The sequence below is a fragment of the Oreochromis niloticus genome, linkage group LG1 (assembly GCF_001858045.2).
Source record: "Oreochromis niloticus isolate F11D_XX linkage group LG1, O_niloticus_UMD_NMBU, whole genome shotgun sequence".
NCBI classification, from domain to species: domain Eukaryota; kingdom Metazoa; phylum Chordata; class Actinopteri; order Cichliformes; family Cichlidae; genus Oreochromis; species Oreochromis niloticus.
Genome location: NC_031965.2, coordinates 38,346,427 through 38,359,688, shown reverse-complemented (window position 1 = coordinate 38,359,688; position 13,262 = coordinate 38,346,427). Strand labels below are relative to the sequence as shown.

The 13,262-nt window shown below is 42.9% G+C and overlaps 1 protein-coding gene across 2 annotated transcripts; it reads right to left on the bottom strand.

Annotated features, from left to right (window-relative positions):
• Positions 1-334: 334 nt before the first annotated feature.
• On the bottom strand, positions 335-5,309 carry LOC102077548 (interleukin-17F). 2 transcript variants are annotated; one of them, XM_005447811.4, is made up of 3 exons: positions 4,934-5,074; positions 4,644-4,855; positions 335-1,192 (listed from the first exon to the last, which is right to left on the bottom strand). In XM_005447811.4, the coding sequence occupies exons 1-3, from the start codon at positions 5,039-5,041 to the stop codon at positions 958-960; spliced, it is 555 nt and encodes a 184-aa protein (XP_005447868.1). In that variant the 5' UTR covers positions 5,042-5,074; the 3' UTR covers positions 335-957. The 2 variants fall into 2 exon arrangements, with proteins under 2 accessions (XP_005447868.1, XP_005447867.1); XM_005447810.4 differs by having other exon boundaries at positions 339-1,192; positions 4,644-5,309.
• Between the last annotated feature and the right edge of the window lie 7,953 nt (positions 5,310-13,262).

Sequence of the window (13,262 nt, the reverse complement as noted above, 5' to 3'; positions counted from 1 at the left end):
CGGTTACTGAAAGGTGGAAACCTGCTGCTTTCAGACGAGTTCAGTTATTCTGAGAAATAATCAAAAAGCCTGACTGACTGCAGTCCTGCCTGATTTAAGTCACTCATTAAACTCTACAGAGCAGACTGATGTTCAGACAGATGATGGATCCGTCTTCATCACAACTCAATTTTAACCTCCTAAGACCCAAACTCTGTCATGGCATGCATTTTTAATTTCTCTTTGCTATTTGGGCTGATTGGGACCTGATGAATGTAAAAACGAAGAATTACCTGTTTTTTTTTTGGTTTTTTACCTGATTTTTGTTTCTGAGAAAAATTAGATCCACATATGAGGACATTCATTTTAAATTTCGATAGAACAGCGGCAGTATAATGTCCTTGGAAGTGGATATCAGGCCCTTGTACAGCACAATTTAGTATTTTGGTCAAGACGACCCAAAATGCGAGGGTCTTAGGAGGTTCAACAAAAAGAAATCACCACCAGTTTTCACTTGCAAGTAACGTCCGAATGAGGAAGGAAAGTTACAGGTAGTTGGAGATAAAGTGCTATATTAAATAAGCTCGATATGTATTTGCACAAAGCAGCACAGCAGCTGTAATAATGTTCTGTTAGCAAACGATAGGAAAGGTCTGAGGCTCTTTGAGGACGTGAAGCCTCTGAGTCTGTCTGCGGTTTAGTGTTGGTCCTGTTTATGATTAAGACTCCCGAATGTCCGATCACAGTTAGTTTCTCTTAACTCTCCAGGCCAAACGGGCCTGGATAGTTGCTGAGATATTGTGGTGTGGACTGGCAGCTTTAGGACAGAAATCTACCCTCTGGCTGACAGAAGGTCCTACTTACAGAAAACATTTTCACATGCAGGCAGAAAGCTGTGATAAATATTCTTACAGTGTAAGTGAAGGTGCTGCACAGCTATAAAATGGCCTTCAGTGTGAGTAAAACTAGTTTCTGAGATCACTTAGTAATTTTGGGCCTTACACAAGTGCAGCCCACCGGGACTTCGATACGCATCTTCTGGACTCGATACGTGTTTGCGTCCTTACACTCGGTCTTTATGAGGACCAACATCGGAGCCCAAACCTCCACAGAGTTGTAGTCGTTCACTTCGTGCCCGTCGATGATGCATCCCTTACAAAGGCACTTGGCAAAGCTGATGTCGCGTGGTTGCCTGCTGTCGTTTCGGTCTATGCTGGAGACACAGGCAGACAGAAAAGACCTCAACACGTGCAGGAGACAGTGAACACACAGCAGATTCAGTCAGGACAATACGCGGCTTCTCAAATCAAAGCTCGTTTAATATTAAAGCTGGTAGCTTTCATCTGCTCGCTGGTTCCAGGTTGAACTTCCTGAACCAGCTCAGGAGCTGTCCATCCATTTCTACTCTGCAATAATCCAGCCTGCTCTCTGCACATCCAAACTTTGGATCAGCCACCACACAGGGCGAGAACAGACTACACCGGAAAGTCAGGACTGCACAGAAAATCACTGCTGCTGACGTGCCCTCCATTCAGGACTTGTACAAATCTAGAATCAGGAAACAGGCAGGCAACACCACTGCAGACCATCACACCCTGGACCAAACCTGTTCCCACTCCTGCCCTCTAGTAGGCGCTACAGAGCACTGTACGCCAACAGACATCTGTGCAGCTTCCTCCACAGGCCGTCACTCTGATGAAATCTTACTTACTGTCAAAAACATCCACCATACCTGCTGCTGAACCAAAGCATGATGTATATACTCTCAAATGCATCTACATCTCAGCTACAGTCACATTTTCTGGTAAAACACTGCAGCCAGCGATGACATCTGTAGTTAACCTTAAACACTGATTAGAATGAGTTTTTCCAGTCTACAGCTGACACCTGCAACACACCTGTGCGCTACATAAACACAGACCTGTTTTGTCACATTCTATTTCACTGAACTCTTACTTCACTAAGCCGCACATTTAACTCATTGGTGTGCTACATGCAGGTTTATTGCGGACAAAGGTTAAATTAAATACTTTTTACTGTACTTTGAATGAATGTCTTAATGTGAGTAATAAAACGGTAAAACTTCTGCTTTTAACACAAATATTTACTTTAACTATGTAATTCATTAACCACAGAGCAGCACATGCCATCTAATGAGATAACGTTCATTTCAAGGGCGTAGATTTGGCATGGACGGAAGGGACATGTCCCCACCAATATCCAGCGATTATTGAACTGTCCCCACCAATAATTTGATCTCTTCGACTAAAGAAAAACAAACCCGATAGAAAGAAAAAAAACGATCTGTCAGCGTCTCATTCACCCAGCGGTGCAGAGAGAGTTAAATTACGTTCTCTACTGGAGTCCTGCCTCATGTGACAAATATGGCCAATGTGATTGGCTGTGCCTTTCAGGGAGCTCCGTTTAGTTTTAGCAGCGGCAAGCCTGCGCTGCGAGGACCTGCAAGGAGGAGAGGAGGATGGCAGCACAAAGGAAGAACCTGGATATAAGAAAGTATTTTTCAAAGAAACCTGTAAGTCACTTAAAGTCAAGTTCACTCATAAAATGTATCCGTCATAATAATGTTACAGACACTACGCCATACATGCCAACCCTCCCGATTTTTCCAGGGGAATCCCAAATTTCAGTGCCCCTCCCGAAAATCTCCCGGAGTCACCATTCTGCCGAATTTCTCCTGATTTTCCACCCGGACAACAAAATTGAAAAACCATATCCCAGATTGGCTCAGCCAATTCCAGCTTTCAACAATGGCTACTACACTGCAGCTACTTAGTTTTAATATTACTCTTATTACTCTTTCTGGCTCGCAAAATAAACTTTTAACATACTTTCAGGCGAGAATGTAGCTGTGTCAACTTCAAATATCTGTGTTATTGTACTTACATTATAATCAATCAGCTCCCTTTTGTCCACCTAAAATATATTTACAGAACTATTTTTGCATTTGTTGCAATTTCAGCTGTCCTCTTGGCCATACTACTCTTAAGAGAAACATTTTTAAAGTAAACAAGAGTTTTTTTAACTGCATAAATAAGGGATACATAAAAATCACTGCCAAAAACTGCTTGCGGCTTCTACCTTGTTACAGGAATGTTGTTTGTTGCTCAAGATGACTTGACATAATTCATGAGGGATATATTTGACATATGTTTCACATATTATAGACCAACAAGTTATTTATAGCAGTTTAAATACAAGCAATCAGTTTTTGGCAGACAATCACTTTTTGGCACAACACCGGGTCCTCAGGTGGACGCAGCCTCTGAATTTGGACACCCGCGGCCTGTTTCTGGCCGGACAATAATAACGGTGACATTTAACTTATTTTATCCGATAAATAAACATTGTAAAGTTTTACAATGCCCAACAGCCCTTTTGAATGTCTCCCTAATTCTGAGGTCTCAAGGTTGGCAAGTATGTGCTAGGCTTTGGCCCACATCAGTCTAAAATTGTATGTAACCATGAATAACGTGTTGCCATGTCCACCAGGAGAGACTGGACAGTATGAATGTAAAACAAATATGCCAGCAGTTCATCTCAGTTAACGAGAGGAGAAGGCATGTGTTTGGCTGCTTCACATAGTGGACATTGAGTTGTTGTGTGGGGCACCAGTAGTCCATGTCTGTTGGTGTAACAGTAGTTCATGTTGAGAATAAAACATCCCAGCTCACTGAGTTGATCGGGGCAATAGTGCCTAAAATGTTGCATAATTTTGCTGAGAGATCTTTTACTTTGTGCTAATCTTAGATGAGTAGTTTTATGGACAAAAACCAGCAGGTCGTTCAGTGTTCCCTTAGTGCTAATGTATCAGAGATGTTGGTGTACTATAACTGAAGGAATGTTGTTAAGTCCTTAAAGTCATATTCTTTTATTGTCATGACTGTATTTGAAGCTATTTTTATTTTTGTATGATACCTGATTTATATGGAATATGGCTGAAGTAAACTGAAGTCTAAAATACTTTAGTCATTTGTATAATAGTAATTTAACATTATATAAATCACATATAAAAATATGAATTGTAATTTTGAATGGTTTAAAAGCATGTAGAATAGCATATGTAGGCAAGTATATTTCTCCTTTTTTTTTTATCAAGAAGCAAAGACAAAAAGGAAAAAAGAAAAAAGAAACAGGGCGGGGTTCGGTGGTTGAATCATCCGTCCCCACCAATGCCAAAACCAAATCTATGCCCTTGGTTCATTTATCCACAAAGCTGAGTGATTCCTTTGGGTTTTGTTAAATACATAGAAAAAAAGATATGAGCTATATATACATATAACCTTACATATGTACACAGAGAGGCAGATATACGGGCATCTGCCAGCTTATTACTTGTATTATTAACACATCATCATTTCAAATGTAACCAAATAATTTTACAAATATGATCTACACAAATGATTTCTCATTCCCACCATCATCTAAACTGGCTTTAATAAGTAGAATGGTAAAAAAAAAAAAAAAAAAAAAAAAAAAAAACATTTTAAACAAATTTTAATAATTTTAAATAAATTACATTTATAATCAAGTAAAAATGTGTCGAAACTGATCCCCGAAGCGCGCTTTAAATGCTGACGATGAGGCAAAGAACAGGTTAGTTTGTTGTCTGAGCGTTTTTGTCCCTCTGCGGGTTCCATACTTACTAGTAACGCCACGGAGACAGCGCGCGGCCGTTGAGCTCGTGCATTTGCTGGGCAGCCTGTTCGCAGGTGGTCCGGTTCTGGTGCTCGCGGGCGTCGGGCTGAAGGTTGAGCTTCTGACTGGCGTTAAACTTTCGCTCGCGGGCCTCCACCACCTCGGCGCTGAGACACCGGGAGGCGGCGGCGCAGAGCTCGTGGAGGATCAGCAGAGAGATCTGCAAAGTGGCAGAAACACGCGTGAGAGTCAGATAGAGCTGCCCGCGAGCCCGGGGCGCTAGTGTGATGTGATTTACCAACTGCAGGAAGCTCGCGACCATCTTGACTTCGGACGGCTGAGACTGGCGGCCGCTCCATTGAAGCTGCTTTAAATACAGTAGCTCCTGCGGCTGCCTCGTTGCCATGGGGATCTCCTCAATATCAACATTTCCTCATGAGAAACAGTCCGCGTGCGGCCCCGCCCCTCTGCTGGCTGCGCGCTGTGTTTGTGACCGGGAGCAGACAGCATCGTACCTCTAATAAACTCCGCTGTGAGCTCATTTTAAACATTTCACATGTTTCATTGTTGGTTTGTTGCTTTTTTAAAGGTAGAGACAGATGTTTATGTTTTACAGAAAAAGGTTTTATCGCCTGAAACGTGAATATTGTCATTCTGATCCCCAACAGTGCATCTCAGTGTTTACACATCAGAGTCACAAAAGCTTCTGTCGGCTTCTTTTTCTGAGAGAAGAAGAACTCAAATTAAAGTTTTCAAAATGTCAACACGGCGCCATGAAACACTCTGTATTATCATATAAAATATAGATGTGAAATAAAAGATCTAACACATGAGGTATTAATAAATAAAATTTGAGGTCATTTCTGACTTTTCACATGGAAAACATCCTCTTGAAGTCACCCCGCTGCTGCAAAGTCACTGATCGCTCACATTTTTCTGTCAGCATCAGGAACAGCAGGCTACAGAAAAATGGGAGCGATAACTGACTTTAGAGCAGCGGGGTGGCTCATGATGTGTGTTCTCACAATGTGATTTCAGTATTTGCATGAATGAGATTGTGATCTTACTTTTTTGTCTTCAACGGAAATTCACCGTTTTTAGCCTGTGAGCTCTCTGTGGTCTCAGCTCTATTTTTTGTGCATGATGACATGATATGACATCAGTTCTCGGGCACTGAGTTTCATCCCTGTTAATCCGCCCACCCCGGCCCATCCTCCTGCTGGACCACCATCAGGAATATGGAGCCCTCACAGCTCCCTCATAATTTAATAACAGCACTCATGTGTGTGCTGCACCCTGTAGTTACCCTATCACTCCACAGATATGTCCTGGTGATGCAATAACACTACATTCACTTCCTGCTGCTGGAGTGAGGTTCTGAGGTCAGCAAAAGTTGAAGGAGGAAATAAACACAAAACATTTAGTGTTTTTGTTTTTTTTAATGCATTTTAAATATTTATTTTGGAGGGTTGATGAATTTGTCATGTGGAGCAGGATGAGGAAAACAGACTGAAGCAACAAAGGTGAGCCTTTATTTCATCTGATGAAACCTCCACAAAGGTCACCAGCAGAGTGAACACCATCCAAAGTTGGTTAGGAGCATGCAGGGACGATTAAAAATGCAGAGACATTTAGCTGACAAGCTAAAACAGGAAGTGAGAGGCAGTAACTAAGCAGGAAAATACAGACACATGAATTACTTTCACTCGGGGAGTTTGTGAGGAAAGGCATAAACTCTTAATACAAAGAACTAACCTAAAAAGGAAGGACTCAGCTGCTGTAGTAATTTTGATAAGACGAATGTAGGAAGTATGATCACACACAGGAAGTGGGGCTACGTACTGGTTCCTCCCTCCCCTCGGCCCAGTGAGGAAAACCCTAAGATCCATCATATGGGAAACGTGACAGCTCAGAATAACTCACGAGAATGTGTGCTGCGTTCAGGCTGAGAGAAGCTGGGCTGATAACCTGCAGGGCCCTGACTGCAGGCCTCATCACGTAGGTCATATAGCCTTCAAATACTTCCTGCAAGTGCTTAGCCAAGTCAGACATGTGCTGCTAACATACAGAGCTGTTTTTAACATCTTACCTTTTAAAAATGCATCTCAAACTTTAGGTATGTCCCAATTCATAGGACGCATCCTTCGGAGGCCGCATTTGTAGACCGATTACATCACAGTCAGGCGACGAAGGCTGACCCGATTCGAAGGCTGCTCCAAATGCAGCCAACAAATGCGTCCTTCTTTTCCCCAGATTTGAAGGATGGGTCGGGTGTATCCTTCATGGCCAACCTATCCCAGAATTCATAGCGCTGCCCAGCCGATTCCTGTTTCCAACAATGGCGCCAGCTACTTAGTTATTTACTTAAACTATAATTTTACTCTTATTACTCTTTCTGTGTCACACGAGAATGTAGCTGTATAAACTTCAAATATCTGCTCGGTTTATCAAGACATTGCATATTTGCAAAAGTGCTCCAACGTTTTCGGAGACTTCTGTTTCCCACCAGCTCGATAGTTGACCGGGGCGAGAACAGCAAACTCCCCGCACATCGTTTTCAAACCCCCTGCGGTCTTTCACTACTCAGGTTAAACATGATATATAAGTCACTTAGATAACTTCGAAGGAGGATGCAGCCTATGAATTGGGACATAGCTTGTGCCTCTGCGGCACGGCTAGCATATGGGGATAACTTTCGGAACTACTGTGAGGCTCCACGATCCACCACTGCAGTACAACGTAGCCCATTAGAGTGAACCGAGATGATGGGTCTCTTCCATTCAGCAGCTCTGAACTCCCGCTGTAACTCGGTAACCATGGATACCACAGGGCGGCCTAAACTCGTGCAGCTCGAGTGTCCTGGTGTTTGTCCAGGACTCTCTGAAAAACTCTGATTAAGACTTTGTTCACTCACATGCAGAACATTACACACACCAAGTCACTGTGCAATGCATGAATTTTGAGTGTCGCCTCAGATCAAACACAGCAAACAAAGACTGCAGGGTTTGACTGTGCTGGGCGCGCTCACTGCCCCTCACCCCTGAATGTGGGTGGACTGCATTTATATTACAACACAGACTGTAAGTACATGGTAGACTGTAGAAAACCTGATGGACACGTGTGACTGACAGTTTGTTAGCTATCCTGGTTTACTGGCCTTTTAAATTAATGCAGCTTGTGGAGTGAGCTAACTGGAGTTAGCTGGTAACTTAGCACGCCATCCTGTCATCCAAATGTGGTCACTTCTGGCTTCAAAAGACGGCAGCAGCCACACTGCTAATGTTCATGTGACCGACTGCAGAGTCCAAAATCAGTTGTTGACTAAAGATGGTGCCTAATTCCATCCTTTACATACATGCGGTGTCCAAATTCAGGGTCCGCATCCTCGTGAGGCCCACGTAGACTGCGAAGGCCGGGTCCTTCGAAGATACAGAAAGCCGGAAGTGTGAGGCTGTGAAATGGGACGGTCTGGCCTTCAGATTTGCGTCACCGCTGTCTTTGTAGAGTTTAATCAACTCAGCCGTCTGCTCCTTGCTTCCTCAGTATAACAGGACACTGGAGTAAATTCTCGACCATCTCACATTTCTGATTAATCAGATTTCCGTTTGACGTTTATTCAGTTGTGTGAAAACTAGAACTTTAATCTCAGCCAAGCCGATTTACTCAGGAACAAATAAAACACTGAAAAAAGCCAAACAATAACATTTTTAAGTTATCTGAGTGACTTATATCATGTTTAACCTGAGTAGTAAAAGACCGCGGGGGTCTGAAAACAATGTGCCGGGAGTTCGCTGTTATCGTCGGCTCTAGTGAGCCTTGACCTCATGGTCAGCTCCGAGCTGGTGGGTAACAGATGTCTTAAATATGATGTCTCGATAAACCGAGCTGATATCTGAAGTTTACACAGCTACATTCTCGCCTGAAAATATCTTAAAAGTTTATTTTCTGACCCAGAAAGAGTAATAAGAGTAGTATTAAAATTAAGTAGCTGCCGCCATTGTTGGAAACTGGAAGTGGCTGGGCCGCGCTATGAATTATGGGATATGGTGGGCTACGAAGGACACACCCGACCCATCCTTCAAATCTGGGGAAAAGGAGGACGTATTTGTCGGAGTCTTCGAATTTGGACAGCCTTCGTCCCATCGCTGTGACGTAATTGGTCTACAAATGCGGCCTCTGAAGGATGCGGCCTATGAATTGGGACACAGCTACAGTCTATAGCAGTTATCCACGGGCTCAGCATCAACGTTTCAGACAGTTTTTTCTCTAATGTTTGGGTCTCTGTGACGTCAGCTCTGTCACACCAAGATAAGAGCAAGTTATTCACTTCCCACCTGTGTTTTTAAGGGTAGATTTGCTGCTGGAAGCTTTTCTGAAGCCCTCAGTGCAGTCAGCAGACAAGGAGAGAGGGAAGCCTGTATGGTACCTGTGGGGTAAAATTCAGGGCAAACAAAGCTTGCAAACTTTCAGCTTAAAATTTCTTTAAGATCCTTCTGGGATTCTTTATTAAGGTAAACGTACAGGGTACGGGCCTTCAGCTGAATGATTCAAAGTGAAACTGTAACAGCACTTTTACAAGTTATTGATTAAATCCAGCCTCGGTTATCACAATAAGTCTTACGCTAGAGTTTCCTTGTTTACTCTATGTGCTCTTCGTGTTTATGGCGGTGCTTTTTGGCACAGAAACCAGCGAGGTGATGCAATGCCGCCGCAGTCTCCTCCCTCTCACTATAAAGCCTTGCTGCCTGTATTTAGAAGCAGAGCTCCCCTGCCGGATCAGCCTGTCAGACATCCTAACTTTAAGTTTAAAACTAACTTGAAACGAGTTTGTTTGTGCTTTGCGCCCTTGTGTTGAGATTCTAAAAGTCTTAAATCTTCAAAAACACAGGCAGTAGCTAATAGTTCACCTCAGCCTGCTGTCAAAGCCTGGATGTCTTCACACAAAACCAGTCTAACAATTAACAATTACGCTGAATAAAAAACAAATAATTTCAGCAGCTTCCTCCACTGATTCTATAAATAACTTATGTGTCAAACCTGTTCATTACATCACTGTCCCACAGAGGAAAGAGGATACGTGTCTGATTAGAATTAACAGGCTGATTCTTCCTGCTTCTTTGAACCGTTTCACTCCCATTGACTGACTTCCTCTCTGTGAGTGACAAGGAAACCAGGGCATGTAATACTGCGGGCACGATGGGTTTTCCACACTTACATCATCGCTCGGGCACCTGCAATGATTCAGGATGATTGATTCTCACTGTCATTGTTTTGGGTTTTGAATCTAATCCTCAGATTTTTTTTAATATTCCTTTCTGTTGTTTTCGCTGCTAGCATGTCAGAAATGTTGTAATCTCACACTCAGTAATCCTGCACGTGTCTGATACGGTTTGCATTTTTTTTAATCATGCATATATATATGGAACAGAAGTATAACCTTTAAACACTTATGTATGCCCCAATGGATACTCGTGAATATCTGAGGCAGGAATTTACTCTTATAAAGCACCTAACCTCCCAGGCGCACTGCTTACCTGGTGTCGGTGGAAAAGGAAGAGGAACAGGCAAAATTTACCGAAATAATGTAACAGTGATGGAAGCTTTAGATGTGTGTAAAAGGCTGTTTAGTGTCAGCAATTTTAGGTTTGTCTATAATTCAGTGTTTCAGGCAAACAGAGTCTAACCGCTATGATTCATGAAAAGCACAAACTGTGGATAAAACCAAGAAGGGCTGTTTGGGATTCTTTGCATATTTACATACTTTAAATATGTAATGATATTGAGGCATTTCTGCAGATTTTCCCTCATGTGCATGCAGCATACTGCATGCACACTATGACGCAGTGATGCAGACATGAACGACCTTCTGTTGTTTCAGTCAGGGTGATGTACCTACAGGAATGTGACGTGGGACTTTCTGCAAAATATCCAGCCAAGGTGGCAGAGTTTCAGGGGCATTCCAGTCAACACCTGCGACTCCATCTTCCTGTACTACAGCATCAAAGGGTGAAGTTTGTGAAGAGGGCTAGGAGGTGAAATTAAACTGTCCAAGAAATTAAGAATGATGGGTGAACATTCGAGTAATGCAGAAATTTTGTTCATTTTCAGTAAGCCGTCATTTACAGAATGAGTGAAACGTTACTGTGCGCTGACATAAATCCAATGGAAAATAACCTAATCTGAGGTCACAGATAAAGGAAGCAGCAGGCTCAGTTTCTTATTGACGTCCAAATAGCAAAGGTCTGCAAACAGAACACTGCACAGGATTTTTTGACTGTTTCTTATAGATTTTTACTCACAGAAACCGGGAAAAATATTCTAAAAGTTCCACCTCATCAGGTTTTCTTGAAAAACTCATGTTTTTACTGTAATTAACCTTTTTAAACTGAAATCTGGTATCCTATACTTGAATCAAAAAACCATATCCAATAAGGATTCCTTAAATTAGTGTAATGTTTCTAAGAGTGAGACATACAACTAGAAAATGTGAGGAATTGAGGGGTGTCAGTAGGAGGGGGGAGGGTACGGTGGGTCTGCCGATGTGAGGAGCTCAGACGATCGTGTCCCAAAAGGTTTATTTTGTTCATAGCCAAAGCTAAAGAATCTCAGAAAAAGTGTGCATAGTTAATAGTAATAAATTATTGATATTTTTCATCGCTGTTGTGCTTTTTTTAATGTAAACTCCTCGTATTTTGCAAAAAAACTCTACGTGATGGAGGGAAATGGAGATCATTTTTGGATTCAGCACCCTAAAAAACAATTTACCCAAAATATCCCATGCAGCTGAAAAATGTGTTTTTGTTGTTGTTGTTTTTTAGACCGGTGTAATCTGACTCTTTGCAGCAGTCGACTCGCCCCCTGCTGGGCATTACAGAGAATACAGGTTTGAAGACAAGGAAGTTTATGCATGTCAGGAGTCTGCCTAACCAGGTTATTATAGTTAATTCAAACTACACTAAAAGAACAAATTTAAATAAAATAAAAATAACTGACAGGATTTTTTTTAAACTTGTAAATCTAAATAAAATGGAAATATGAATAAAACTCCCCTCTCACCCCTGCAGGCGATCTGTTCTTCAAGCTCGGGTCCTCTACCAGAGGCCTGCGAGCTTGAGGGCCCTGCACAGTATCTGAGATGTTCCTAGGAGTGCGCTCTTCTGGACAGAGATCTCTGATGTTGTTCCTGGGATCTGCTGGAGCCACTCGCCCAGTTTGGGGGTCCCTACCACTGGGACCACCATTACCTTCACCCTCCACATCTTCTCGAGCTCTTCTCTGAGCCCTTGGTCCTTCTCAAGGTTCTCGTGTTCCTTCTTCCTGATGTTGCTGTCATTCAGTATCACTCCATCTATCACTACAGCCGTCTTCCTCTGCTTGTCTTCCACCACTATGTCCGGTTGGTTAGCCATGATCATTTTGTCCGTCTGTATGTGGGAGTCCCACAGGATCTTTGCTTGGTCATTCTCAACCACCCTAGGGGGTGTGTCCCAATTTGACGTGAAGTTTGTTATCCTTAAAGTTCTTTCAAAAGACTCCAGCTGATCCAAAATGCCAGTGATAGACCTCACAGTACCATAGCACCCTATTAGAGCACTTTGCTCTCGCACTGCAGGCTTACTTGCTGTTCCTAGAGTATTTAAAAGTAGAATGGGAGGCAGAGCCTTCAGCTTCGGCCCCTCTTTAGGAGACAGACACTGTCTCTATTTTGAAGCCTGCAGTACTGCATGTCGTTAAGTTTTGTCTTCTCTCTGTCATAGGGTGTAAGCAGACAGCTGCCCTTCCCTAAGTCTGGCCCTGATGAAGCCTGTTGGAGAAAAGGTGGTGCAGTGTGCCTGCTGTTATGGAAGGGGAAATTATCTTTAGAGACCGAAACGGTTTTTATAGCTGTGTTACGTCCCCACATGACATGCTAATTTCTGCTGTAAATTTGGACATTTGAACACGAGAGTCTGGGGGACTGACTCACTGCTGGGAAAGTGTTTGGTTTGTTTTTTCCATTTAGACATTCCTTCAGTTTCACTGATGTGATGGTCACACAGCCTGGTCTGCAGGAATTACACAGAGATGAAAAAATTTCTGTTTCATGTTGAGGAAAAACTGGAGTTGCCAGGTTTCCTAGCAAAACTGCTGCTTATCTCTTTACAAAGATAAGAGTGAAAATTAAATGAATGCCGCTGCAGGAAAATGACACTGACTGCTTAAAGACGCAGGTCGGGTTAGCTGTGCTCATGGAGCTGACGCACTGACGAGACGTCTCACTCTATTCTGCTCTAAATTATTTACTTCCCGCTTTCCTGGCAGACGCACATCCCTTTAGTCACCACTGGAAGGACGGAGTTTCCTCTTGTTATAACTTGGATATCGTCACTAATGCAACCAGTGAATTCTGGGTGACTCAACACCTTAGCAACCAGGACACAGCTTTTAGGGCTTTGGCTGCAGCGAGCCTGGCTGCGGTCCAATCAAAACAAGCAACAGCCCTGTTTTTTCAGAAAAAGCTTTCTGACGCACAATGTGAGATGGGGCGGAATCACCTGCGTGCGTGACATTTAGCGGGACCGGTCCTTTTGTTCTCTTCTGTTTAGTGAGTTGATTGCAACGCTGATAGGCTCAGACTAAAAGAAAGG

Excerpts from the sequence above, each read along its gene's own strand:
- LOC102077548 (XM_005447810.4), bottom strand. The coding sequence starts at position 5,041 with ATGGCAACGAGGCAGCCGCAGGAGCTACTGTATTTAAAGCAGCTTCAA. Across the intron at positions 1,193-4,643 it reads CTGTCTCCGTGGCGTTACTA|CATAGACCGAAACGACAGCA; the intron begins GTAAGTATGGAA and ends CTGTGTCTCCAG.